The sequence below is a fragment of the Mangifera indica genome, chromosome 6 (assembly GCF_011075055.1).
Source record: "Mangifera indica cultivar Alphonso chromosome 6, CATAS_Mindica_2.1, whole genome shotgun sequence".
In the NCBI taxonomy this organism is placed as follows: domain Eukaryota; kingdom Viridiplantae; phylum Streptophyta; class Magnoliopsida; order Sapindales; family Anacardiaceae; genus Mangifera; species Mangifera indica.
Genome location: NC_058142.1, coordinates 16,778,461 through 16,805,069, shown reverse-complemented (window position 1 = coordinate 16,805,069; position 26,609 = coordinate 16,778,461). Strand labels below are relative to the sequence as shown.

At 32.6% G+C, this 26,609-nt stretch overlaps 3 protein-coding genes across 6 annotated transcripts; 1 reads left to right on the top strand and 2 right to left on the bottom strand.

The window, feature by feature from the left end:
- Window positions 1-25,680, bottom strand: LOC123219298 (protein PHLOEM PROTEIN 2-LIKE A1-like). 2 transcript variants are annotated; one of them, XM_044641162.1, is made up of 4 exons: window positions 25,610-25,680; window positions 849-967; window positions 654-759; window positions 1-562 (listed from the first exon to the last, which is right to left on the bottom strand). In XM_044641162.1, exons 1-4 carry the CDS (start codon window positions 25,623-25,625, stop codon window positions 525-527), a joined length of 279 nt encoding a protein of 92 aa, XP_044497097.1. In that variant the 5' UTR covers window positions 25,626-25,680; the 3' UTR covers window positions 1-524. The 2 variants fall into 2 exon arrangements, with proteins under 2 accessions (XP_044497097.1, XP_044497095.1); XM_044641160.1 differs by lacking the exon at window positions 25,610-25,680 and having other exon boundaries at window positions 849-1,003.
- On the bottom strand, window positions 5,457-7,635 carry LOC123219297 (protein PHLOEM PROTEIN 2-LIKE A1-like). The gene is made up of 2 exons (XM_044641159.1): window positions 7,390-7,635; window positions 5,457-6,700 (listed from the first exon to the last, which is right to left on the bottom strand). The coding sequence occupies exons 1-2, from the start codon at window positions 7,549-7,551 to the stop codon at window positions 6,311-6,313; spliced, it is 552 nt and encodes a 183-aa protein (XP_044497094.1). The 5' UTR covers window positions 7,552-7,635; the 3' UTR covers window positions 5,457-6,310.
- LOC123219296 (phosphatase IMPL1, chloroplastic-like) lies at window positions 11,828-25,679 on the top strand. Of its 3 annotated transcripts, XM_044641156.1 has the most exons (11): window positions 11,828-12,397; window positions 12,996-13,063; window positions 13,215-13,348; window positions 13,474-13,563; window positions 14,111-14,199; window positions 14,880-14,937; window positions 15,026-15,078; window positions 15,451-15,549; window positions 15,664-15,777; window positions 16,415-16,516; window positions 17,002-17,319. In XM_044641156.1, exons 1-11 carry the CDS (start codon window positions 12,092-12,094, stop codon window positions 17,098-17,100), a joined length of 1,212 nt encoding a protein of 403 aa, XP_044497091.1. In that variant the 5' UTR covers window positions 11,828-12,091; the 3' UTR covers window positions 17,101-17,319. The 3 variants fall into 3 exon arrangements, with proteins under 3 accessions (XP_044497091.1, XP_044497092.1, XP_044497093.1); XM_044641157.1 differs by lacking the exon at window positions 13,474-13,563 and having other exon boundaries at window positions 11,834-12,397; XM_044641158.1 differs by lacking the exons at window positions 16,415-16,516; window positions 17,002-17,319 and adding an exon at window positions 25,549-25,679 and having other exon boundaries at window positions 11,894-12,397.
- Window positions 25,681-26,609: the final 929 nt, after the last annotated feature.

The window sequence follows — 26,609 nt, the reverse complement described above, 5'->3', positions numbered from 1 at the left end:
GACATTTTTATGAAGCAATCTGATACTATTGCTTTTATTTATTATTATCGGAAACGTGAAGTCTCAGTTTTATTTATTACAATATTAGTCATAAAGAGAAAGTACACGATGAGACACAGTCCAACTAAATTATTTAATATCTAGTAACTTTTAGTCTCGCAAATGTCTCATCGTTGATTATCCCCCTTCTCAGTTCTGGCACTGCCTACGCACTGGGCGGATTTCAATCTTATTGACAATCAGCCCACCCTTCAACTGGGGACCATGTTCAAACATTGAGATTTCCAAATTCCCAGTCATATTGCAAGATGTAATGAACTCGCCAACTCGGACCTTTGTCCATTTGTTTTTAGGCAACTTACTCAGATCCTCTTTGCGTTCAATAGTCTCATGGTAATTGGGAATGGCGAGTTCAAAGTTCACTGGATGATTTGCAAATCCATATTCTCCGTCCTTCATCATTAACACAAACGAAACTTGGTAAACCATCCCTGGAGTGAGGTTTTTGGCAGGGAATTTCCCTCTTACGTCAAGCCAATCGATGCGCAATAGTACAGCCCCACTGCAAAAACATAACTTATTTTATTAATTATTCTTCATTTAACTAAAAATTAGGTAGAAAACCAATATTTATCTATATAATATATAAATACACTGTGTCCCATTGCCAGCAACTTGGATCATGTCCCCATAGATTATGAGACCCTTTGCATGAATGTCGAAGGCGTTAGCCCACAAAAGCCTGTCAACCCAAAACTTCTGCAGTAAAAACATCAATTATTTGATTATTAGTATTGAAATTAATTGGTACAAATATATATAAAAATGATATTGAAGATGTTACTTGCCAGTTTGTTTTGGTTCAAGAAGATTCCAGCCTGGAGGTTTTCAATCAGATTGTCGCAGGAGGCGTCAATCTGGGAGTCTCCCTCTTTCAGAATGGCATGGAGGTTGTGTGGGAGCTGAACTTGAGCTGAAGCCATCAATCTGTTTGCTTTATTTTTCGATAGGATAATTGAGATTCCCTTATCTCCTACCTCCAGATAACATAACCTGTACACCGTCCAATATTGCCTCTGTACACATGTATGAAAATTCTTAGAGAGGAAAAGAAAGTATTAATTCTCAAAACTCATATACTCCTCCCTGAAAATAAAAAACCAGGACTTCAAACTCTCCCTTCTTCTGTTGCAACCTCCTTTCCTTTCTCATTTCCTTTCTCTAACTTCAGTTCATTCAACCTCTTCCTCAGTTCACGGAACCTTGATACAGATATTGCTTTAGTAAGCACATCAGCAGCTTGAAACTCTGAAGGCACATATTGCACTGCAAGTACATTGACAGCAACCTGACTTCTAACAAAATGAATATTCAGTTCTATATGCTTTCTTCGGCTATGCAAAACAGAATTTGATGCAAGCAGACCTGCGCTTACATTGTCATACCAAACAATTGCTATATTTACATAGATCACACCCAACTCATTCAATAAATTTTTCAGCCACACTATCTCAGTCGGCACTCGACTCAAAGCCCTGTATTCTGACTGAGTTGAAGACAATGATTCTACCTTCTGCTTCCTTGAACTCCACTCCACAAAATTCCCTCCAAAGTACACACCATAACTTTTGAAAAAAACAGAGCAATAGTAATTGAAAAACAGGAACACAAAGTGATTGAAAATACCAGCGTTCTTTTATTTCATTGATTGCAGACTTTATATACAAAGAAAATAACAAACTTCCCTAAAGACTTGTCACTAAACATAGTGGATAAAACTGATGAGAAAATGTTGTCATTAATTAAGCCCTAGGTAGCACAGAAATGGAAACATTAAAACGGAAACGTGGGAAAACATGTAATATAAAAAATATATGGTTTTTTTTTATAAATATGAAATTTTTATAAAAAATACAATAATCTGTATTTTAATTAAAAAAAATACAACAATAGATTTTTTCCAACCAATTTAAAATAACATATAACAAAATAAACATGTATATAAATCAATATATTTTATCAAAATGTAAATAAATCAACCTACAAACTCAATATTATTTCATCAAAATAATAATTTCCAAGGGTCAATATCAAAGTCATCAAATAAAATATAATGAAAAAAATTAAAAATATAGTAAAATATTTATTGTATTTTCTCTATTTGATCATTCTCCTTATCCACTATGTCATTTGCATCTTCATCGAAAAAAACAGACTCCAATTCTGGTTCATCTAATGACAGGTTGGCTAATTGAAGAACTCCCACATCTTCCACACTCCCAAAGTCATCTCCACCAACACCCCACATCTTCTCCTTACCATCATAATACTTAGAGTTAACCCTTGACAATAAACGAAAATTGTTATGAACAAAAACCAAATCTTTTGCAATTTTTGGAATTAATTTATTCCTTCTAATTGAATTAATGAAAGAATAAGTACTCCAATATCTTTCACAACAAGAGGAGGAACTAGGTTGTCCAAGTATTCTGAATGCTAACTTTTGAAGCAATGGAGCATTCGAACCAAAACATGCGTACCACTTCATCGGTTCTGTATTAAATCTAGCACCAATTGAGTCAGGATCTTCAAATGGTCCACTTTTGAGGGAGAAGTTAGCATACTCATCCAATGTTTTAACACGCTCATCTTCAGAAAAGATCTTTTTAAAACATTTGTTCCTCTCAATAGATACTTCCCCATCCGTATGAGGAGGCACTCTACCTTCACCTCCTTCAAGCCATTGTTCACTATAAAACCTTTACAAATAATAGATATATCAAATAGTTAACAAATTAATACCCAATTTAATAAATAAATATATCAAATAAGTATGAAAGAAATATATAATTCAATTAGATATTTACCTTGGATTCAATGAATCAGCTAGACAATGGAGTGGAGTATTACTTTTTGCCCAACGATCATAAAAAATACTATAAATCACTGAATAGAAAGGAGAATCTTAGGTAGAAAACTTTCCTTCATGTTCATAAATAATCGATTTAACATTTTCAATCATAGAATCCCAATTCTCATAAATCAAATGAAGACATGACTTATTTGTATCACACATTCGAATCATATCATAAATCAGTGCAATAAAAGCAAGAATGTAATTGACCTTCACCCACCAATTCTCATCCAACACCTTATCACGAACAAATCTTGTTTTGCCTTGATCGTCTTCTCTATATTGTCCCCATTGTTCACTTACAATCATTAATTCTAGAGCACCCTTAATTAATTTAAATCTTTTGAGCATAACAACAACAGAGGCAAAACGAGTGTCTGCAACTAAAAGTAATTTCAAAGGACTAAATCGATTAAACATAGCCAATCGCATTGAATGGTTCATTATGAAGTTTTTAATTACCATAACATCATCATAAACATCAGTTATCCAATGACATTCATCATATGTCTCTTGATTATATTCCACATTTTTAGCTGCACATATATTTTTCAAAGCTAGATTCAAAGTATGCACAACACATGGAGTCCAATAAATATGTGGAAACATACCTTCAATGATTTCCCTAGCACCTTTACAATTTTTAGCATTATCAGTTATTACTTGAACTACTTTTTGATGACCAACCTCATCAATTATCTCTTTCAATAAATTAGCAATGAAATATTTATCTTTAACTTCACCTGCACAATTAACAGTTTTAATAAATATCGGGTCTGATTCACAAACAATCATGAAGTTAATTAAAGATCTCCTTTGTGGGTCACTCCATCCATCACTAACAATACTAACCTTTTTTTCTATCCAAGTGCTTTTAATAGGTTCCAATAACCTTTCCACATTTGTTTTCTCTTGCTGAAGTAGTGTAGTTCTTAATTTATTGTACTCAAGAGGCACATAACCACCCAGTGAATGATTAGCTGCAAATGAAAAGACACTAATATAGTTTGGATTCCTAGCAAAATTAAAAGGAAGACCACCAGTGTAAAACATTCTAGCAATTTTCTCATCTAATTGAGCTCTAGTTTGTATGTCAAAAGATTTAGCAATAGGAGAATCATCAACTTTTCTCTTCTTTGAAAAAAGATTTGACCTACTCAGTGACGGTAAGGATAAAGACAATGATTGATTTACATTAGTAGTACTACTAGACAATGACACTTCCTTAGGTTGAGAATTATAAATCTTATTGGTAGCTTCATCATCTAATTTTCTCATTTTTACTAAATCTTCAAATTTCACATTAAAACAAACACCGATTCCTTTCCCCGTAATTTTTAATAGGTGAGCTTTAACTGTAGTATAAGTCCCTTGCCTTTCTTTATGACAAAAATTACAAACCCATTTGCATGTACCCCCTGACTCTCCCAGTTTCTCAATTTTTGTGACATATTTCCACAATGGATTTTGGTCTTCATCATTATTCTTTTTTGCAGAACCCAGAATTAAAATTTTCCTTACCAGTAGCAGAATCCATCACCAACAATTTGCTAAAATTTATCAAAAAAATAAACCAAATCATATAAATCATCGACTATTCTTCCTGGCAGCTTACTACACAAGTGAAATAAAATCACAAATTGAAAACATAAATAAATCAATTTAATTATAGGAAAACTTTTATCTATAAGTAATATTCAAATCAAACAAGAATAACTAAATTACAGACTATAAAATTATGCGATTAAATTATATAAAATCAAATATTCAATAATTACTAATAAAATAAATTATGGATTATAATTATAAATTATATTCATGATATATATATATTGCAAAAATTAACCAAATTGCATTGATATAATATATATATATATATATTTTTAGGGGGAATAGAGCATATAAAATAATTTAATGTTTTAAAATATATTTTATAATAAATTAGAATTCAAACATTGACACATATGGAAGAAAGCATGCATTGACTGAGATATATAAAATCTTTGAGCAAAAGGCAGGCTAATGGAGTATATATATAATAATTTAATATATTTTTTATAATAAAATAAAAATCTTGGAAAACTAACAAATCTTGGAAAGCTAACAAATCTGGACTTGGGAATAGGGATGCATTAAATTAAAATACATATAAACTAATTTGTATCATAGGAGGGCAATAAAATGCACACTTTTTTTAGAGTTTTCTTTCTTCCAACCACTATTCAGAAAAGAAGAAGACGCCCAGGAGATTGACAGCAAAGAAGAGAAGACGCCCAGAAGACTATTACGCGTTGAAAACTATTTTTGTTCTTTATTTTCAAAATCCTTTCAGAATCTTTTTATGATACACTTTTAGAATCCTTGTATGCATAGAAAATTGTTTCAGTTAAAGAAACGAGTTTCCCTTTTATTTAAAATTATCGAAACAGCCCCGAAACGTTTTGTACCAATTTTGGGCTGTTTTGGATTCATGGAAACGCACACTGCTATGTGTTTCTGTGCTTCTTAGATTAAGCCATACTTAGCCACTAATTTCAGAAAAAGTAGCAACTAAACCTTGATAAAGTCAAGAGAGAAAATGAAGGGAATAGAAACTGAAAAAAACAATATGCTGAAATTAAAATGCCAACTGTCTAACACTCCTCCTTGGCATTTTAATGACAAATTCCAATATTTTGTCTTAAAGCTTCAAACCTTTCTTTAGGTAGTAGCTTGATAAAAATGTTTGCAAGCTGTTCTTCAGATGAACAATAAACAAGCACCACTTCATTTGATTGTTGGGCTTCTCTAATAAAGTGAAACTTAATCTTGATATGTTTGGTTCGTCTATGAAAGACTGGATTCTTTGAAATTGAGACCGTAGAAATGTTATCACACATAATCCTGGTTGCTTTAACTTGCTCATGTTCCAAATCCTTCAACATCGTCCTCAACCAGATAGCCTAGTTGATAACCGAGGAAGCAGTAATGTACTCAGCTTTTGCAGTAGACTGAGTTGTTGTCTCCTACTTCTTTGAGCTCCAAGTGAAAAAACTAGAACTTAGAGAAAATAAGTACCTTGATGTGTTTCTTGAATCATCAACACAACCTCCCTAATCACTGTCAGTGTAGCCAACCAATTTCAAAGCCTATCCTGGTGTTTTGGAAAGAAATTGCCAAGAGCAATGATACCTTTGATGTACCTAAGTACACATTTTGTAGCTGCAAAGTGAGTCTCCTTTGGTGAATGCATGAATCTTGAAAGAACACTCATAACAAATAGTATATTAGGTCTGCTTGCTGGCTACCAATTAAGCTTCTATACAAAGGCGACAAGTCCTTTCTTCTTCCTCTTACCGAATTCATACATAGAAAACTCCATCTCCCCAACATCGATGAACGTTGTAAACGTACCAACTAAAACATCCATCCATTTATTTTTTGGCTTTCCTGCAACATCTCTCGACATTCTTCCTCTCTTCCATCCGGGTGGACGAGTCTCAGGTTCACAGGATCTTCCCATCCCTGAGCCTGCTTCTCCATCTTTATCAGAAATGAAACTTTGTAAAATGTTAGAGGACTAAGTTTGCACATGTTGAATTTCCCTTTCACCTCAAAACTATTTGATTCTTGCAGAATGACCTCCTCGATCATTAATCTGTGTGATTCTTGTAATTTGAACTCCTCAAGCCTGTCGGTAGAGGCGGTTGAGATAGGTTGCAGAATCCAGTTTGGTTTTAGGTATGAGAGAGATTTTGCAAACAACACAAAGAAAATTTTCTGGGTCAACTTGTCAACCCAAAATTTCTACAATAATATATAGAATGATTAACAATAACCATGAAGATCAAATTATAGCCCAGTACTTGATCATTTTCTTCTGCCAATTACTTTTTTTTTTGGCTTTGCATGAATCAAGACGGATGTGAATTAGAAGCAAAATAAATAATTAAATTATTTAATCACATAATTATAATATATCAATATTAACACTTTTAATATCAATTTTGTTAATATATATAGTATTACTTATTTTAAATCTTGGTTGATTCCTTTCATAAATATTGGCAAAAAGGAAAGTTAACAATTGGTATTTGGGTTAGAAATTTTAAAATATTCATATTTAAAAATTTAAATAATATTACGGTTACTAACTTTTTAATCAAACCCAATAGCCAGACATAATCTTGAATTCACACAATTTGAGGTACGGGTGGATCCAATTAGAGCTATTGAGTTAGTGGTCTTACTCCAAAGAGTCGATTTTTTGTTGAAGCTCCAATTCAATAATTCATTTTAAGATCAATTTTTTTGTTCTTATGATATTGTTTATCTAATTAATGACACTGTTTACCGTATTAGTGGCCCGATGGTAATACTGTGCACCAACTCTAATGGGCTTGAACTACATATATGTTATTGTTTTGAGAAGTTGAGTTGACCTTAGACTCAATTTACCTCATATTGAATTCCCTAGTTTGAAGGGTGAGAGTTACCTTTTTCTTTTGGTTCAAGAAAAGTCCGGAGTAGAGTTGTTCACAGAGCTTGTCTGAGGAGGATTTATCAATTTGTGAGTCTGCTTCTTCAAGAATGGCTTCATAGTTTTTTGGAAGCTGCAATTTTGTTTGAGAAATCTGAGTTTCTTCAGCAGCAGCCATCTCTTGACCAGAACTATTTCTCCCCGCTATCAATGATCGATTGTCTCCATGTCCATGGCATCATAGTTTTTTATACTAGGAGAGAGGCTGGCCTAATTTATTAAAGACACCAAGGATATAATTGTTTTGAGTTTATTTATAGATCATAAACAGATTAACTAATATGACAGAGTATTTTGCATCTTGAATCTCCTTTTTAAAAGTGATCAATTATTCGGATTCTAAATCCCCCACTATAGATAGCATATATTCAAAAGAACTACATGACAAAAATTTCAATGATTCTCTGTTGAAGCACAAAGCCTTAAGTGTTAGTTTGCTGCCGCTATTTTAGTTACATGCTCCCACCATGAAATGAACCAAGATGTGTGGTGTCAGTGACTGTCCAGGAAGCACATAAGTGCACCCTTCCCAAACGCCCTGAAACTAGTTCGGAACATTTTGGATTTATAAAAAAAATTTGAAACACATTTTTCGTTTTCTTACTCCTTAATCAATTATAAATTGATTTATATTTCACTCTCTTTTACAATTTTGAGTTCTAATTCTGATTTCGTCTTCTCTTCTTTATGATATTTAAAATTTCTCTTATCTCTAGTATATTTAAACTTATCTCTTCTCTATCTCCAGCTTCTCCAATTGTCAGTTAATGCTCGAAAAATTGGCTTCATCGAGTTTGATATATATTGTTCATTTGGTTTGATAAACTAAGTTGGTTAAATGCATATCTTATTGTAATTAAAAAATTACTGTATTTTACTATAGTTTTACAGAAATACAGTTGTAGTCCATGCAATTCCATATAGACATCATATTGAACCATTGTAAAATGCCTAAATGGTATCAGAGTCATTGACTTGTATGACAATAGATATGACACCCATAGAAACTCTAATTCATGAAAATTCTGGTGGCAATTTTCATATTTATACGTTTCTCCACATATCTATTTCGTATGTTTTTGAGAAAATACATTTCAATGTTTTCGTTTTCGTTTTTCCGTTTCTGTATTACATAGGTGACCATAATTCTCCCATCCTTTTAGTTTGCTCTAGTAATTCATATGGTATTGCCTTTTCACAATATATTCTTGGGAAATTAAAGTGTTTTGTTAATTTCTTCTTCTTAGTAACTGTTTCATACAATAAATGAAGAAACTGTTATGAATATTGATGGTCTGTAACTCCTATGCTTAATGGTTTGTAACTCCCATGCCATAATTCATCCACAAAAGCTTCAGTTCTTTTCATACTTTATGGTAAAATGTATTTAAGCTACCTTCAAGTTCCCTAGGTGAGGGATTTTGAAAAACATACATACACCATATTCTGTAAAAATCAAATCACCTAGAAGACAACATGTTCCAAGGGTATATTCTGCAACAAATTATCTAGCAATGGCAGGAGATCAGTTTTTATATTTCGCAATTATAAATATTTTGGTTTTTATCTTGTGTATTTGTGATTGTGCATAGATAGAAACACATATTTATGTCTTTCATGTTTTAGTTCTGGTAAGAGCCAAATTATTCACTGGAGACAACGCTGGGAGGATGAACATCTAAGGAATCTGCATTGGCTTATACCAGTGCCTCTCCTGAAGTTCCATATATGGGGGAAGGATGAAGAAGTAAAAGTCGAGCTTTCATGCGGATGGGGAAGGACTTAGTTCTACTTGTAAATGTTCTGATACTTCATTCTCTGGATTCTCTGCTTCCCATACCAGCAACGAATCATGTGATGATACTTCTGTCTGTCGGAGCATTAGTTCAAATGAATCTAAGAAAGTGGATGGACCTCTATCTGCTCGTTTCTCCGTTTACATCTTGATACTGTTTCCGGTGTCAAGAATATGGATCATACCAAGCCATTATCTCGTAAATCTGCTACTTTGGTTGATTCTGTGAATAATTTCACTAATTTTAATAAATTAACTCAGATTTAACCTGGTGGCAGTGGAGATGGTCAGAGCATATCAAAGGGCGGATCTTACAGATTGTGACGGCCTATGGCATGACAAGGCCCAACGCATGCCCAGGGACTATTAGGCCATGCCTCCTTTGGTTCTTAGTAGGTAGTTTGCCATATTATATGTTTACTTTTTAAAAATTTTAATTATTTTTTAATATCTTAAATTATTTTAATTTTTCCTAAAAAGATGCTGATCATGCCCCATTGGCCGTGCCTTTATAGAGGGGGTTTGGATGTGCCACCGGCTGACCTAACCCGTGGACATGTCTACACTCAATGGAAAGCTTGTAGCTGCTACATTTATGCGGAAATCCAAGAAATTTAATAATGAAAGCAATTAAATCACAAAACAAGAAAGGAAAGCGCAAACAAAAATTTATGTAGAAACCCAATTAGAGAAAAACCACAAGAACAAGATGATAAAAATTCCCTAAACTAAAGTTTAATTTCAAGAAGAATGCAAGAGATTAATAGCTCTTTTGAACTAATAATATTATAACTACACATTTTTCATATACAATTTGAATACACAAATAATATATCATCATGTGATTAGATATTAATTTTTATCTTTAATTTAAAAATTATTCAATTATATGATTATACGTCAATATGTAACAAATGATGTATTAAAGTGTAAAGTGTGTACATACAATTTTATTGCTCTCGAATATAACATAGAAATTGTAAAACCTTCGCCACTTAATTAAGCTCCTCTCTTTCTAATGGAATATGCAAATGACATATATTTATATCCGTAACAGAATAAGAATAGAACAACCAGAAGGCTTTTTTAATGACTAATGAATAATTAGTGAAATGGTCTCGTTTCAATTTGTTATAATGCTTGAAACATCCATTCACCTTATAGTAATCTCCATTTTTTTTATCAAAACTCTCGATTTTTTATCTGAAATGTATGTTCCTAAATTCATTTTTTTTAATCTGAAATGCATGTAGGGCTCGAATCCAGCCCTACATGCATCCCCTGACCCTATAGTGGCTTCGTCCCTAAGTGCAACTATTGAAGGCCATGTGGAGTCATTGGCTAATCAACATTATGAATGGATGCCACCAAGTCTAGAACTTTTTAATGGCGTTGACACATAACACAGGGCCTCATGCGCTAGGTGGCATGAGTTGAGGCGGAACCATACTGGGCATTGGAACTTGGACAATTGATTGTGTAAATATTCATATGTATGGACGGAAAGGTTCCCAACGTGCAATCAAGTCAAAATGGGCACAGGTGGACAACATATGTCAACTCTCAGGAGACAGGTGCACATAGGTAGACTTGAGTGTGTAGGGTGCACACTGTCGATAGCAACACTTCCGAATAGTATAGAGAGACTCAAGAATCATTAAAAACATTATGGGCAATTGTTATTCAGACAATGAGTTGAAAAATATGCACAAAACCAAGGCCGGGTGAACAGGCAGAAAAACAGATTTGCGGGCTTTGCGTTTTTGGACGACTTGAATGACTAAAACAGGGGTTTTTAACCGTCAGTGTCCAAGTCAAAGAAGGGGACTATCAAGATGATTTATTATTCTAATAAATATTTTTTATGTTAATTATTATATTAATTAAAAATAAATTATATTTTTTTAAAAATCAATAAATAAAATATAATTATAATAAAAGTAAGATTATCTTAATAATATTTTAATATCTAAAATAATAATAAAAAAATAATAATATTTTTATATTATTTATTATTTTATTATTAATAATAAAATATTATCGTAAAATGTTATTACTTAAAAACCAAACATACTACCCCAATCAAATGCCCACCAGAAAACAAAACATCACCAAACTACGAAACCCACCATACAATTTCAATAAATTAAAATGTCAATTTACTAAAGTAGCAAAATCAAATAAGTTTTAACATTCCATAGAAATTGAAAAAAAATTACAGATTATAATTCATTATGTTCCCACTATACTGCTGGCATCCGATCCATCACAACTGCATTGCTTCTTGTAACTATAGTCTTATGCCAAAATGTTCAAGCTTTAGTTTTGAGGAAATGAGTAAGGTAAACTTTTTTTTTTTAAAATAAAAGATTCTTATTTGCATTAAATCGTTTTTTTTGAATTAAATCGTTTACACAAAAAAAAAAAAAATCTTAAGTCTGTTAACTAATATATTATATAAATAAAAAATTTAATTTTAATATATAATAAAAAAAAATTTTAACTTACGGTTTTTCAAAGACACCCCCACATTTTTTCACTCACGTTTTCGCTCGAGGTGGCGTCAAACTATTTTGACAAATATATGCGTAGTGAAGTGTACTCTGCAATTTCTGAAAACATTTCAATCGTTTTTCTTATTTTCAAAAAACAGTTGTTTCCTGTTTTTCTCGAATTTCATTTATTTATTATTCTTACTTTAAGAGAACAGAAGCTACTACTCATCCAGAGTCCATACTAGATTCTTGTAGTGAGGTAACAAATTTCAGATTTTGAACACAAAAATCTGTGTCTCAAACTCGATCAGACTTCAAAAACATACTCAAAATCAACTATTTGACTCTTTCATTTGCTTCTAATTGAGATGGGTAGGTCTCTAATTTGCTTCTCAAACATTCCTCTGAAATTTTCTTACATACCTAGATCATTTCCACCTCTCAATCACTCAAACCAGTGCCTATTTCTCAAACCCAGTAACAATTTCTCATCTGGGTATAAAAAAGTTTCGACTTTGAGTACAAAACTGGGGAGAAACGTTTCTACAACGGCTGTGTTGTCTGAGACTTCTTATCAGAAAGACTATCCTAAAATTGGTGCTAAATCCACCGGACCTATTCCTCCTAGCCAGCTCATTCAAGTTGTTGAGACTGCTGCTAAAACTGGTGCTGAGGTTTGTTTGCTTGTCATTCTTCAATTTTATGAATACCTAGTTCTTTTTTTGGATTTTACTTTTGTGATTGGTAAATTTCATAGGGAAGTTGTAATGTGGTTTGGTTTTTGAAGTCTTTAATACTTTGATTGTGAAGTTTAGAGTCTGTCTTCATGATAAGAAGGTTATAATTTTAGTGTCATTAGTTTACATTCTCTATTGAGGCTATATATTTCACTGCTTTGAAGTGAAACACTTTATATATATATATATATATATAGATTTTGATGATTTTTAGAAGGCATTATTTACATTTTAAAATGCTCTGTTTACTAGGTTCTTCATGAAATGTTTTTTTTTTGAGCATACAAAAAAATTCCCTTGTGAAATTCATCTTTCAAAAGTCATGTTTTGTGCTTCTTTGTAAAGAGAATATTAGCCCTATATGATACAAGTATGATTGAGGGCTGCAGCTAATTTGTTATGCATACTGCTTTTTAACAAATTTAGCTTTATCAAAACACATTCTTATGGAGCTATGTCATTATCATTTTGGATCATATTTTCAGTGTATGGCAGTTGTTTGTTGAAAGTGACTTTATACAATTTCTTTTTACAGGTTGTGATGGATGCTGTGAATAGGCCTCGTAATATTACATATAAAGGGCTCACTGACTTGGTGACTGAGTAGGAGTCTCTCTTTCTTCTCACTACCATTAGTAGTGTAGATGTTTAATTATTTACTTATATTACTGTGCCTTTATTGCATTTCTAGATTTATAAAATATGGAACTTAGCTCAGGCATTATTTACCTTATTTATAATAAATTACTTGCAGCACAGATAAAAATAGTGAGGCGGCTATATTAGAAGTTGTGAAAAAGAATTTTGGAGAACACCTCATTCTTGGAGAAGAGGGTGGAATCATCGGAGACACAACATCTGATTATCTCTGGTGTATTGATCCTTTAGGTTTGTCTCTCTAAAACTGTTGACCTCTTCTATAGGACAAGTGACATAAGCTTCATGTAATTTTTATTTGAGATGCCGCTTGGAACTTCAGAATGATATTTCATGATTTTTCTATATGGTCACAGAAGCTTTTATAATTTACCACTTCTTTGCAAGTACCGATGTACTGCAGCAATTCTTGACCCTAGGGGTAACGGCTCGGGTCAACCAAATGGGTATAAATTCTTTTGAAGAGAGCTATAATCAAACACATGTATCAACCTAAATGTGACCTTTTAATTCATTGTGTTCAACCTTAACATGAACTATTTACTGAAAAATAGCATGAGACAGGCAATGTAAATAGAACAAGTTATCCTGATTCAACATGAGTAATTGATATGAAATCTATCTTATCAGTGTGTTTATTATTTTTCATTGTTTTGATAATGCTTAAGATTTTAATGTAATGAATAAGTGCTTTAATACTAGTTTTACTTGTTTCTTACAAAAGAAAATTTGATAGTGATAATTTGTTTTCGCTGTAACAGTCATTTTCCATAACTAACATAAGTTGGATACTAGCAGATCAACATAAAATGAGTAATTTTTTTGGCAAATTTTCTTGTAATCGATCTGTTTAATAACTGTTAATGTTGGAGTGATTTTGCATGTGTTCATTAATTATTTTTCGCTGGATCATGCATTTGTACAGTTATCTTTTGTTGCAAATGGACTATATAGAATCGACTTTAACTTGGCAATCCTTTTCTATTGTTTTAGATGGAACAACAAACTTTGCACATGGTTATCCTAGCTTTGCTGTTTCTGTTGGAGTTCTATTTCAAGGAAATCCTGCTGCTGCTGCTGTGGTAATGATTCGTCAGATTGCTCTTTGACATGATATCCATGTGCTTTTGTATCCAACTTGTAGTTTTGTTTATAATGTCAAGTTTAGCTGTCTAAAATTTTTTGGCTAAACTTCCCTGGCATCTCAGTTGTTTATGGATATTGTAACATTATAGTCTCTTACTAAGAAAAATAAGACATGCTTTTAGAACAGCAATTTTTGGGAGGAGAGCACACGATCCAGAGTACAGCTATGAACAATTATAGATAATTAATTGTTCCATCTTGTGGTATTGCAATTTTATACTTGACATGCTATATATTATTTACTAGAAATTTATGCAAGGTAACATTTTAGAAACCCGTTTTGTTAAAATAGGACAATCTTGAATTTGCAGCTCAATTCTATTATTCTAAATGACTTGACTGTACTCAACCTGAGGAATCTTATGGATGAGACAATCAAAGGAAGAAAACAATGAGATTTGTATATGGTATATCTGAACATTTAAGATCTTAAGATCAATGGGTAATTGATGAAATCTGGGTATACTAGAATGGCAGTGTGTACTAACTAAAGCATTGAGAGGTCTAGTTTCAGCCTTTTGGTGAATTATAATACCTCCCAATTGAAAAAAAGGTGTGAAAGGTTTCTTCAGTTGTCATATGGAAGGTAAAATGACAATGTTTGTTCTGTTTTCAGGTAGAGTTTGTGGGTGGCCCTATGTGTTGGAATACCCGTCTATTTTCTGCAACTGCTGGTATGAAAATGTTCATTGTTCAGTATTCTTAACGGCATTGTGTAATTTAAATTTATATATATGAATGGATTTGATCTCATTATTACAGGTGGAGGATCATTCTGTAATGGTCAAAAAATTTACGTCAGTCAAACCAATCAGGTGAGCAATTAGTGGCAAATTCATGATCTTCACATGTAATATGTGCACCAAATTGCTTTAGTATAAGTATATACTTATCCATTTTCCATTATCATGTGATGTTGGAGAATGAATAGCCACATTCATTCATATGCTTTCTATGGATGATGCATGGTTCTGTGACTCAATAAGCATGTGCCTTACTACATCATCTACAGGCATGTGGGCTTCCAAGGCTGAAGTCTTGAAGACTGATTACAGAGGTTGTATCTATGTGGAGATGTTTTATCATATTGTCATAGAAATTGACAAAAGTATGTTGATTTATGCTTTATTATTTTTAGAAGTTGAGCCTTTTTGAATTTCAACAGCTTATTTTTTCCTTGCCTCTAGGTGGAGCGATCTCTTCTAGTGACTGGCTTTGGATATGAGCACGATGATGCATGGGCAACTAATATAGAATTATTCAAGGAATTTACTGATGTCAGCCGGGTACTGAGTGTTTATTTGCTTTCTTCCCCTCCCTAAACAGACGCTGTTTTTGCCTAAGTTGTAGAAACTCATATCTGCTCCCTTCTCCTGTCTGTTCACTTTTCCTCAATTAAGGGTGTGAGAAGACTTGGAGCTGCTGCTGTGGACATGTGCCATGTAGCTCTTGGGATTGTAGAAAGCTATTGGGAATATCGTCTAAAGCCATGGGATATGGCTGCAGGTGTTTTGGTAATTTTCTTTATCTTTATTAATGCTTTTGCTAGATAAGTGTGGTGTACTTTTGCTGTGAAATTGATTATGGACTATTACTTGCTCATGCACCACGGTTCATCTTTGTTAGCATCATAGTTGATCATGAGAGCTTCATAAGGTCCCTAGATTTAATTTTTCTTATTATTCTTCTTTTTAACTTAATCACAAATGCTTAAAGATCAAGTTAATCTTTTTACTTTCTCTTTTTTACATATTTTTCCTCAATCAAAACAGAGATTGCTCACTTTTTACAACAAGCCATTTGCTATGTTTTTCCTGAAGAAGAATCATTGGTGAAAACTAGAATAATGAACATGATGCATAAAGATATGAACAATGTTATTTGTATCTACTTTGAGTACACAAATGAGTATATACTTAATGTGTGTCATTATTTAATTGGGTGTTATTTTATTTTTAATTCAACATCACCAATCACTTGATGACACACATAAAAAGTGTACTTATTTGTCTACTCAAAATAAATACGCTAGTTTATTGTAAAGATGTATGATGCCCACTTAAACAACAAAAGATCATTCTTTGAGAGACCAAGGTTTTCTGATTTCAGTTTAATTTATTAATGGCATTTTTTTTACTCCCCTGTAAGCAGATTGTTGAAGAGGCTGGCGGGGCAGTTACTCGCATGGATGGTGGAAAGTTTTGTGTGTTTGATAGATCTGTTTTGGTATCCAATGGTGTACTACATGCTAAGGTTTGATTTTGTTGTCATTTTTTTTTCTAAAAATGAGTTTGTTAGAATTAGGATAAGAATAACAACAATTAATAATATTGATTAAGATATTAGAAGGCTGGAGTTGACATCTTTTGTTGTCAACATTGTTCTCATTGGAGTGATTGGATTAATTTGTGTAGGTTCCTGTCAGAATCATATTAACTTACTTTCTTTTTGTCTCCCTAGTTTTGATGTGGCTCATATCATAAAATGAAATACTATGATTTATGCTTTATACTATAGTGACATACTTTAAAATGTTATATATGATTATATTCAGTTGAAACAAAAAGCCAAAACTGAGAGTTGTATTTGCATTTTTCTCCACTGTCAAATGTTTGACAAATAATGAACAGAGTCTGTGAGAAGTTGTGGAAACATATATTTCCAATTGTGTGTTTGAATGCAATTTCGTTAAGTATGTTGAGGTTATCTGAAATGTCTTACTTTCCATGAATGTGCAGCTTTTGGAGAGGATTGCACCTCCAACTGAGAAATTGAAGACTAAAGGAATTGATTTCTCGCTCTGGTATAAGCCTGATAATTACCACACAGACATTTGAAAGGTGCTAGATTTCTTTTTTCTTCTGCCAGCTTGATTAGAAGGCTCTTTGCAGACATCAGGTGCTCTCAATTGCGCTTTAAATTGTTATTTATCTTTTTTTTTTTATAAATAAATTCTTAAATAAATGGTGCTGATAATTGCCAAGAAATTACCAAGCAGGCTGGACATTTGTACATTCCAAACCATGAATAAAAAGCTTGCTGGTCTTTTAGTCCTATATGAGTCAAAAGCGGGTTGGATTTCTTGAACTATGAATTTTATCATCCTTCTATGATGATAACCAAGAAGTTATTTGAATAGATAAAGTTCACCTCTGTCTCTTTCTCTCACTCTTTCTCACACACACACGGCCATGAGGTTTATGATTTCCTCTTGATCCAAGCTTTACATGAACAAAATACAAGATTGTGGTTTATAAAAAGGTTAATGACAAGAAGTAAGTTTTAACCACAAATGCTCATTAAGTTTTGAAGAACTCAGATTAGGGAGGATTTTGATTCCACATGCATGCTAGAATACTTAGGAAACAAGCTTAGGTTTCATTTTTTTTGAAAGAAGAATTGAGAAGCTAGAGATTAGTTAGGAGACAGTGCTGGAGTGTTCTTACAGTAATGCTACTGACACTTTTTTTTTTGATAAGTAATTATTTTCACTTATACTAAACATGTAAATGAATTTATTGATTGATTTGAAGCTTTTTCAAACTTGGTTGTGCAAATGTTGAATATTTGATTATTTGCAGACTTGGTATGTCTACCGAAAGACAACCCTGTTGATGATAAGTCCTTTCTTCCATTTCCCATTCTCAATTTTAGACATTAGGATTTCCAACTCCCCAGCCTACTCTGGCGAAGTTGTAAACTTGCCAACCTGGTTTTTTATCCATTGATTTCTTGGCTTCATCGTCAAATTTTCTTTGTTTTTGCTTTCCAGCTTTGGGGTAGCCGAGGAAGTTGCAGGTTTGTGGGAACATTTTTTCATCTCTATGATAAATGAGATGCGGTAAAAAGCCATTTGAGGGCAAAAACTCATCGGAGTAAGCATTGGTGTGCTATTTTTTCCTTTCACCTGGTTAAAAACCCCTTAAGCATGAAAATAGCTTACAGGCGCATACTAATCCTTTTAAGCGCAACTGTATGAAACAATTTGTAACAGTTAAAAATGCTACTATATAAATTGATTATTTGTGGGCAAAGTTAATTTTACATAACGTTCTTGTTCTAACATGTTATGGCATCTAAAACACCTTCTTCTAACTTCAAACGATCTTATTTTGTATGATATATCATCTAGAATGTTTGTTCCTTGAACATGGAATACCTATTCTATATTGTTTTAGGATCTTTAAGTAATAAGAAATCTTAGAGTATGAGTTACATTTTTCGAAGGCACATAGGAAGTTCTGGAACAATTTTCATTTATATATTATTTACACAAGCATTACACTTTATATAAAAGACGTTAACTAAATCAAGAAAAAAATTTTATCTTCGTGTGGTAGTTAAACTACCTATATGGTAGCTAATTATTCCTATACAAAATACAACTAATTATTCCTACACAAGGAATACAACTCATGCTACACAATCATTCCTATATAGGAAATACAACTCAGCGAACATTTTTAACGATCTCCATGATACATGGGTATACTAACACTTTTGAAGAATAACAATATGAACCATCAGAGTGGTGCAACATAAGCATGGTGGTTCCTTAACGCATAGGTCCCAAAATTGAATCCATCTCTGATAAGAGTGGCTTACGTGAATTTTTTGTTACTTTTTTCTGGGTTGTTGAGGATTAATGTTAACCCTTGAACAACATATTTAAGTTGTAGGCAATCAACATAAATTTGTGATATTCTTACTAATATTAAGATCTCACTTATTGGGGGAACATAATCAGAGCCAGTTTGGGTTTGGATTATTGTTCAATTAAACAAACTAAGCTCAAGCGCCTCAAATTTGTAGTCTCTAGTTTTGACAAACTAAGATTTTAAAAGGAGAATGAGAAAATGCAGCATATATAAAGAGCGACCCCGGATTTCTTCCATAGATTATTTTACAAAAGTCCCATACATTTTTATTTATTTTTACAATATGAATAATTATTGTATATAATAATATTGTTGATCAATCATTATTATATATGTAATAATATAAAATATTTACTTATCAAGAAAGAACAATTACTATTCTTGAGTGGACAAAAACATTTATACCTTGAATATATGCATGGATATCATGTTTCCAAAAGAAAGATTCCTGATAAATTAAACTGGAGCACGTAGTAGTTGAGATTGTGAGTTCCAGGCCATATAAAAGAAACTGAGAGGAATGTGAGGGCAAAAAAAAACATGCAACACTCAAAGAAAAAAAAAAAAACAAAGAAAAGGTTAAACAACTAGAGAGGAGACTTTGAGAAGGGACATTAAGTCAGTAAACAAAATTAAGCATAACAAAACAAAGTAACAATAAGCACTCTCACCAGAGGGCAATGAGAAAAAAGAACATTAATAACACCAGACACCAAAGAAACGCATAATATAAAGCCTGGGAGACACTTGAGAAAAAAAAGATTATGATAAATGAAAGGTCAGAAGGAACAAAGGAAGGGAGAACCTGTACAAAAGATAGCCTGTCAGTGCAACAGAAAGAAAAACCTGGACAAAAAAAAATTAGTATAGTATAGACAATAAGAAAAATCAACACCTATAATTGCAGTGTGAATAACAAAAGAAAAACAGAAAACCAGAAGACAGGCATCAAGCAAGAAAGTAATGCCAAAAAAATTGTGAGAATTTGCACCCAAGGTAGAATGTGAGCACATCAGTAAGAATACCAAAACAAAAGAAACAAAAGCAAAATTTAGTATTTAAAAAAAGAACGAAACAAGACAACTGTTTCTGCAAGTGCAGAGAGAAAAGTAAGAGGAATACAAAGAAAAACGATAAGCCAAAATACAGAGAATAAGCAGGAAAGTAATTACAAAGAAATCAAAGCAAAGACAACAAAACAAACAAAAAAATTCAAGAGAAACAACAAAATAACCAAGGATACAGTACAGTGACAACATATACCGAGAACAAAAAACAGTTGTAGAAATATAGTGGAGTGACTGTTCACACAAGCAAGCACAACAATCAGTCCACTAGAAGGACAAGAGTCAGGAAATAAAAAAATGAATATGCCGACAGCATGGCCATAATAGTTCACAACTTTTTTGTCTGCAGGTTGCACACGCTTTACTGCAAATCTCTACTATTCTATCCATTGCACACTCCATTTACATGATCAGAATTTTGGCATGAACACTACATAAACAAAGATTTGCGCTAAATTTATACTGGAGCATGTATAAATCAAGCTAAGGTTCATTATTCTTACACTTATGTACCAACATCTCGCCACTTTTCCAAAGGACATGAGACAACTTAACCCAACAACCTCCAAAGTTAACTGGTTGAATCTTCACATCAACTGATTACTTTGGTATACTCTTGATGTTAATGACTAGCTTCAACATCCTTTTATCATAATGGATGAATTAGATTCTTGAAAATACATCAACTAGGTTGTCTATAAAAAGAATCATTCACAAATTTTCGTGACTATTATTATAAAAAGTATATTTTTTACCCAAAAAAAATATTTAATTTAAATTGGATTTCTCGAGAAAAGAATAAATATTTGATTGGTTGTCAATCTACCATACTCGTAAGCCTACTAGCGGGATCCAATTTTGTTTTGGAAGGCATTTGTAGTCACACAGAGGCTTTAAGCCATGTGTCTGGCTAGGCATGTAAACATTTTGGACTTGTAGCGCTACATATGGACACAACAATACATTTTAGCTAAGTATGATTGCCTTTCCAAAAAAAAAACCATGTGCGTTCAATTTTAAGTATTTAATTGGATATCCAAATAATGTGTTGTCAATCTATTAAGATAATTTTAAATTAAGAATAAAATAATACTCATTTATAGAATGACACGTCATCCAAATACCTATTTAGATGTTCAAAACTCAATGCACATAAACATTGTTTGTGAGAATTACTTCTTCAAATTTATCACGGTAAGGGATGCAACAAACCTACATCAAATATATGAAAATGATAATGAATGATGTGTTTTCAAGTTAGCTTAGATTAGGGTTGTTCAACTTAATGTGAGTTGAATTTGGGCTGGAAATTCAGCTCAATAAATCAACTCAAATTCGTTTTCGATGATATTGTTTATACCCTTTGTAATCCTATTCATTTTACTGATGATACTATTCATTTTGGTGATGACAATATTCCTCCCATCAGCAACCCTTTTGACAATATCTCTGGTTGACTCTAATTAGCTATTATGGATTTGAATTGAGCTTGAACCTGCCTATGTTTGGACATTTCAAAGTAGAATGGAGAAAATAGAATGCTGGAAATTTTTGTGCAGCAATCTCATATTATTGATTTGATTTATTATAGCATATGTAAGCTCCAACAATTTTATTTATTACTATAGAACTTATGATGAGAAGCTAAAAGTACAACATGAGATATCTTATTTAGTATGTAGAAACTTTTAGTTTCACAAACGTTTCATTGTTGATTCTCCTCCTTCTCACTTGAGAGGCCGATACTCTGGGTGGATGATGATCTTATTGACAATCATCCCACTCTTCCATTGGGAACCCTGTTCAAACATCAAGATTTCCACGTCGCGACTTATATGGCAAGACGTGACGAACTCACCAACTTTGACCTCTGTCCATTTGTTTTTTTGGCAATTTACTCAAATCCTCCTTGCGTTCAATAGTCTCATGGTAATTGGGAATGACGAGTTCAAAGTTCACTGGATATATAATTGAAATTATCTTATCTCCCACCTCTAGATAACATAATCTATACACCGCCCAATTAATATTGCCTCTGTATAGATGTACGAAAATTCTTAGGGAAGAAAGTATTATGACATTATGCCAATAATCTATTTTCGTGACATGAATTAAAATTCTGTGCTACTGAGTTGTCTATTTGGAATTTTAGAATGAAATATCGGAATCCAGAGTAACAAAAGTAGTTTTTATTTTATCACGAAAACTATTATTTTATTATCTATACCAAAAGTAGTTGTCTGTATCATAAATTATTCTAAAGAGTAATGCTATATGTATATATTTTTTGTATACAAATAAAATATTCAGAGAATGTGTCATCATGTAACTTGATGTTACTTTTTCTTTAATTCAAAATCATTAAATTATATGATGATATATTATTTGTGTATCCAAATTATGTATCAAAAGTCTGTACAAATATTTTTTATTGTTATTCTAAAATAAGAAAAACATTATTTCTTTATTCCTTCTATAAAGAGGATCCACAACCCATTATAAGCATCTCGGATATTCTTATCTTAGAGGATGAACCTTGTTGTTTTGCAAAATATTGAATTGAATCGCACAGTAAGCAAAGAGAAAATCAAAACCAGAAAGTAATCACATAAGACATACAAATTTACATAGTTTGGCGATATGCCGACGTCCACATAGCAGCCATTCATGTTTTTATTTTGAAGGAAATCTGTAAAAGATATGTACATTATACATATTAGGGTTTCCCTTATACAATTGGTAACCTAAGTAACCCAAAATACAACAATGCCTCAACTAAAATTCTCCAACCCTGATTAGAATAGTCGTTCCTTCTCTGGAACCCTTTCTAGTATTTAATCATGGTTATTGTAAGTGAATTGCCCTGTTTGTCTTCCTCTTTTGGTTCCTACAATTCGAATGCTATATACATGCTTGGAACGATTATTGGAATGACTTGTTTCGTTAAAGAAAGACTATGGACCTTTTGGTATGACCTATAATGATTTGGTGGAACGTTCTTGTTATAATCTATTATGACATTTGAAACACTTGTTCCTAGCTTCAAACGATCTTGTTCTATATTACATTGTTTGAAATATCCAATCCTCGATCAAGGAATGCTTGTTCTATTGTTTCAAGATCTTTAAGTGATAAGTAATCTTTGAATGAGTCACATTTTTAACAATCTCCATGATATAAGGGTATACTAATACTTTTGATGGATAACAGTATGAACAATCAGAGTGATGGTTTATAAGCATGGTGGTTCCTTAACTCATTGGTCCCAAGATTGAATTTGTCTTTGGTAGAGTAGCTTATGTAAATTTTTTGTTACATTTTTCTGGGTTTTTGAGGGTAAATGTTATATGAAGTTGCAGGCAGTCAACATGAATTTGTGATATTCTTAATAATATTAAGATCTCACCTACTGGGTGAACATGATTGAAGCCAATTTAGGCTTGGATTGCTATCCGATTGAGCTAGCTGAGATCGAACACCTCATATTTCAGCTTGGAATTGATGCATTGATGTGATGTTAAGGTAGGTTAAACACCATTTAATTTTCGCTCTGTTAGATTTAGAGTATTGCTAGCATGATGAATAATATTATTCACAGGATGAACAATATCATTGAATAGGTAAATGAGCAATCTCAAACCGAATTGGATCTTTATTCAACTTAAAATTGACTTGTTTGAACTGCGCAAACTAGGGTCGGATCTTCCCCTACTTGATGGGATGATATATATTCAGTCAAATGTAATAGCAAATTTACAATCTACAATTTTGACAAGCTAAGATTTTAAAAGGAGAATGCAAAAGTATAGCATATATAAAGAGTGACTCTTGGTTATTCCATAGATTATTTTACGAAAGTCCCATACATTTTTATTTATCTATAAAATGAACAATTTTTATATATAATAATATTGCTGATCATGATTGTTATATATGCAATATAAAATATTTACTTATCAAGAAAGAATAATTATTATTCTTGAAGGGGACAAAAACATCTATCTTGAATATATGCATTGATATCATGTCTCCAAAAGAAAGATTCTTGATAAGTTTAAACTGGAGCATGTACATAGAAGATGAGACTGAGAGTCCCAGTTCATTTGGGAAATAACGTTGTTGATCATCATTATCATATATGCAAATTCAAATATTTACTTACTGTAAAATAATAAATAATATTCTCCAGGATAAAAAGAGAAAAAATCTTGAATATATGCATTGATATCATGTTACGTAAATACAGATTTGTACTAAATTTTACTCTGGAGCATGTATATATAAATCATGACTAAGGTTATATTTTTTCTGTATATTGACTGACTTGAATGTCTTTCTTTGAATCAGAATTTGAAAATAATAATTTGTTTCGGAGGAGGATAAAAAGGAAAATTTTCTTATATGTGTTAACATTAATTATATTTTGGTTTAGTAAAACTGAATAATTCAATAATTCAATAAAAGTGTAGGATTGGGTTCATGTATTTGAAAGCACTTATAAAGAGGCTTTGAGGCATGTGAAATGAAGATTATGCAGCTTATTAAAATAAAAATTTTGGCTTCTGTATGTTCTTCCTAAGTTCAGAAAAATTCCACGATTAGGAAGCTGCGTTATCTTGATTTTATTAAACTTAATAATTTTATTATCTCTCACATATTATTATTGGAAACGTGAAGTCTCATAGTTTTATTTATTACAATATAAGTCATAAAGAGAAAGGACACGATGAGACATAGGCCAACTAAATTATTTAATATCTAGTAACTTTTAGTCTCGCAAATGTCTCATCGTTGATTATCCCCCTTCTCAGTTCTGGCACTGCCTACGCACTGGGCGGATTTCGATCTTATTGACAATCATCCCACTCTTCCACTGGGAATTGTGTTCAAACATTGAGATTTCCAAATTCCCAGTCATATTGCAAGATGTAATGAACTCGCCAACTCGGACCTTTGTCCATTTGTTTTTAGGCAACGTACTCAGATCCTCTTTGCGTTCAATAGTCTCATGGTAACTGGGAATGGCGAGTTTAAAGTTCACTGGATGATTTGCAAATCCATATTCTCCGTCCTTCATCATTAACACAAACGAAACTTGGTAAACCATCCCTGGAGTGAGGTTTTTGGCAGGGAATTTCCCTCTTACGTCAAGCCAACAGACATTCAATAATTCAGCCACCTCAACTTGAACACATGTACAACTGCTAAAATATAATTTATTTCATTAATTAATCTTCCTTTAACTAAAATAAAGTAGATAACCAATAGTTACATATAAGATATATAAATACCCTTGTGTGTCTCGCTTAGAAGTCCAATTCCAGTAGCGTGTATCGTCTCCCCACGTGATTGTGAGACCCCTTGCATGAATGTCGAAGGCGTTAGCCCACAAAAGTCTGTCAACCCAAAACTTCTGCAGTAAAAACATCAATTATTTGATTATTAGTATTGAAATTAATTGGTACAAATATATATAAAAATGATATTGAAGATGTTACTTGCCAGTTTGTTTTGGTTCAAGAAGATTCCAGCCTGGAGGTTTTCAATCAGATTGTCGCAGGAGGCGTCAATCTGGGAGTCTCCCTCTTTCAGAATGGCATGGAGGTTGTGTGGGGGCTGAACTTGAGCTGAAGCCATCTCCTGATCACTTTTCTCTTCAAAATTCCAAGTAAATCTTACTGATGATGTTCGTTTGCCATGCAGACCTAGAATTTATAGGCTGAGATGATCAAAATAATTACATTTTTCCTTTCTTTTTTTTTCGTGAGAATCTGTTCGCTTTACTTTTCAAAAGGATAATTGAGATTCGCTGATCTCCTACCTCCAGATAACATAACCTATGCACCGTCCAATATTGCCTCTGTACACTGTTGAGAATTTTTCAAAAAAAAAATTAAACTTGACTTCTCGTCTTCAGCAGTGGGCAGAAAAATATGGTGAATGTAAGGGACGTTTTGGGAAGGCAAATATATGTCGTTTTTGGTGAATCAAATATGGATTTAAAGCTTATTAAGTCTAGTTTTAAATGGAGCAAGTTTCAGGTTCATTGAAGTTTTCTAAAGAAAATTATAGCTATTTTATTAAATGTTGTGCATAAATAACGTTTTTTTAATGGTTAATAGCTGATATTTAGGTATATAAAAAGACTTGTAATCACTTGTTATGTGTGAGGATATATGAAGTGAAAATATAGAAATATAACCTTTGAAGTTAACCTTTTCCTTCTTCCTCATCTATGTTAAGAATTCATACTTGTAACTCACCATAGCTTCCAACAAATTGGTATTAGAGCGTTTGTTAAAATGACGACCAAAACTAGTATCACTTTCCAATAGCCACAACTAACCAAAACAAATTATGATCAATGGGTGCTACACATGAAGGCCACAATTGGATCTCATGGGTTATGGGACATTGTCAAGAAAGGATATGAAGATCCCGCAGACGAGAATATTGCAACCATGGCCACACTAGAAGCTTGGCAGTGAACAAAGAAGAAAGATCAAAGTGCACTCTCAATTATTCATCAATGGTTAGATGATGACATGTTTGAGAAGATAGCCAATGTGACAAGAGCCAAGGATGCATGGGAAATTCTAAAGAATTTTGTGGTCGGAGTTG

Coding starts and splice junctions, on each gene's coding strand:
- LOC123219297 (XM_044641159.1), bottom strand. CDS start 7,551: ATGGCTGCTGCTGAAGAAACTCAGATTTCTCAAACAAAATTGCAGCTT. Junction 6,701..7,389: donor TCTTGAACCAAAAGAAAAAG/GTAACTCTCACC, acceptor ATATTATTGTAG/AAATTTTGGGTTGACAAGTT.
- LOC123219296 (XM_044641156.1), top strand. CDS start 12,092: ATGGGTAGGTCTCTAATTTGCTTCTCAAACATTCCTCTGAAATTTTCT. Junction 13,349..13,473: donor CTGGTGTATTGATCCTTTAG/GTTTGTCTCTCT, acceptor ATATGGTCACAG/AAGCTTTTATAATTTACCAC. Junction 15,079..15,450: donor ACGTCAGTCAAACCAATCAG/GTGAGCAATTAG, acceptor CCTTGCCTCTAG/GTGGAGCGATCTCTTCTAGT.
- LOC123219298 (XM_044641162.1), bottom strand. Junction 760..848: donor TCTTGAACCAAAACAAACTG/GCAAGTAACATC, acceptor TTTTTACTGCAG/AAGTTTTGGGTTGACAGGCT. Junction 563..653: donor TGCTGGCAATGGGACACAGT/GTATTTATATAT, acceptor ATGTTTTTGCAG/TGGGGCTGTACTATTGCGCA.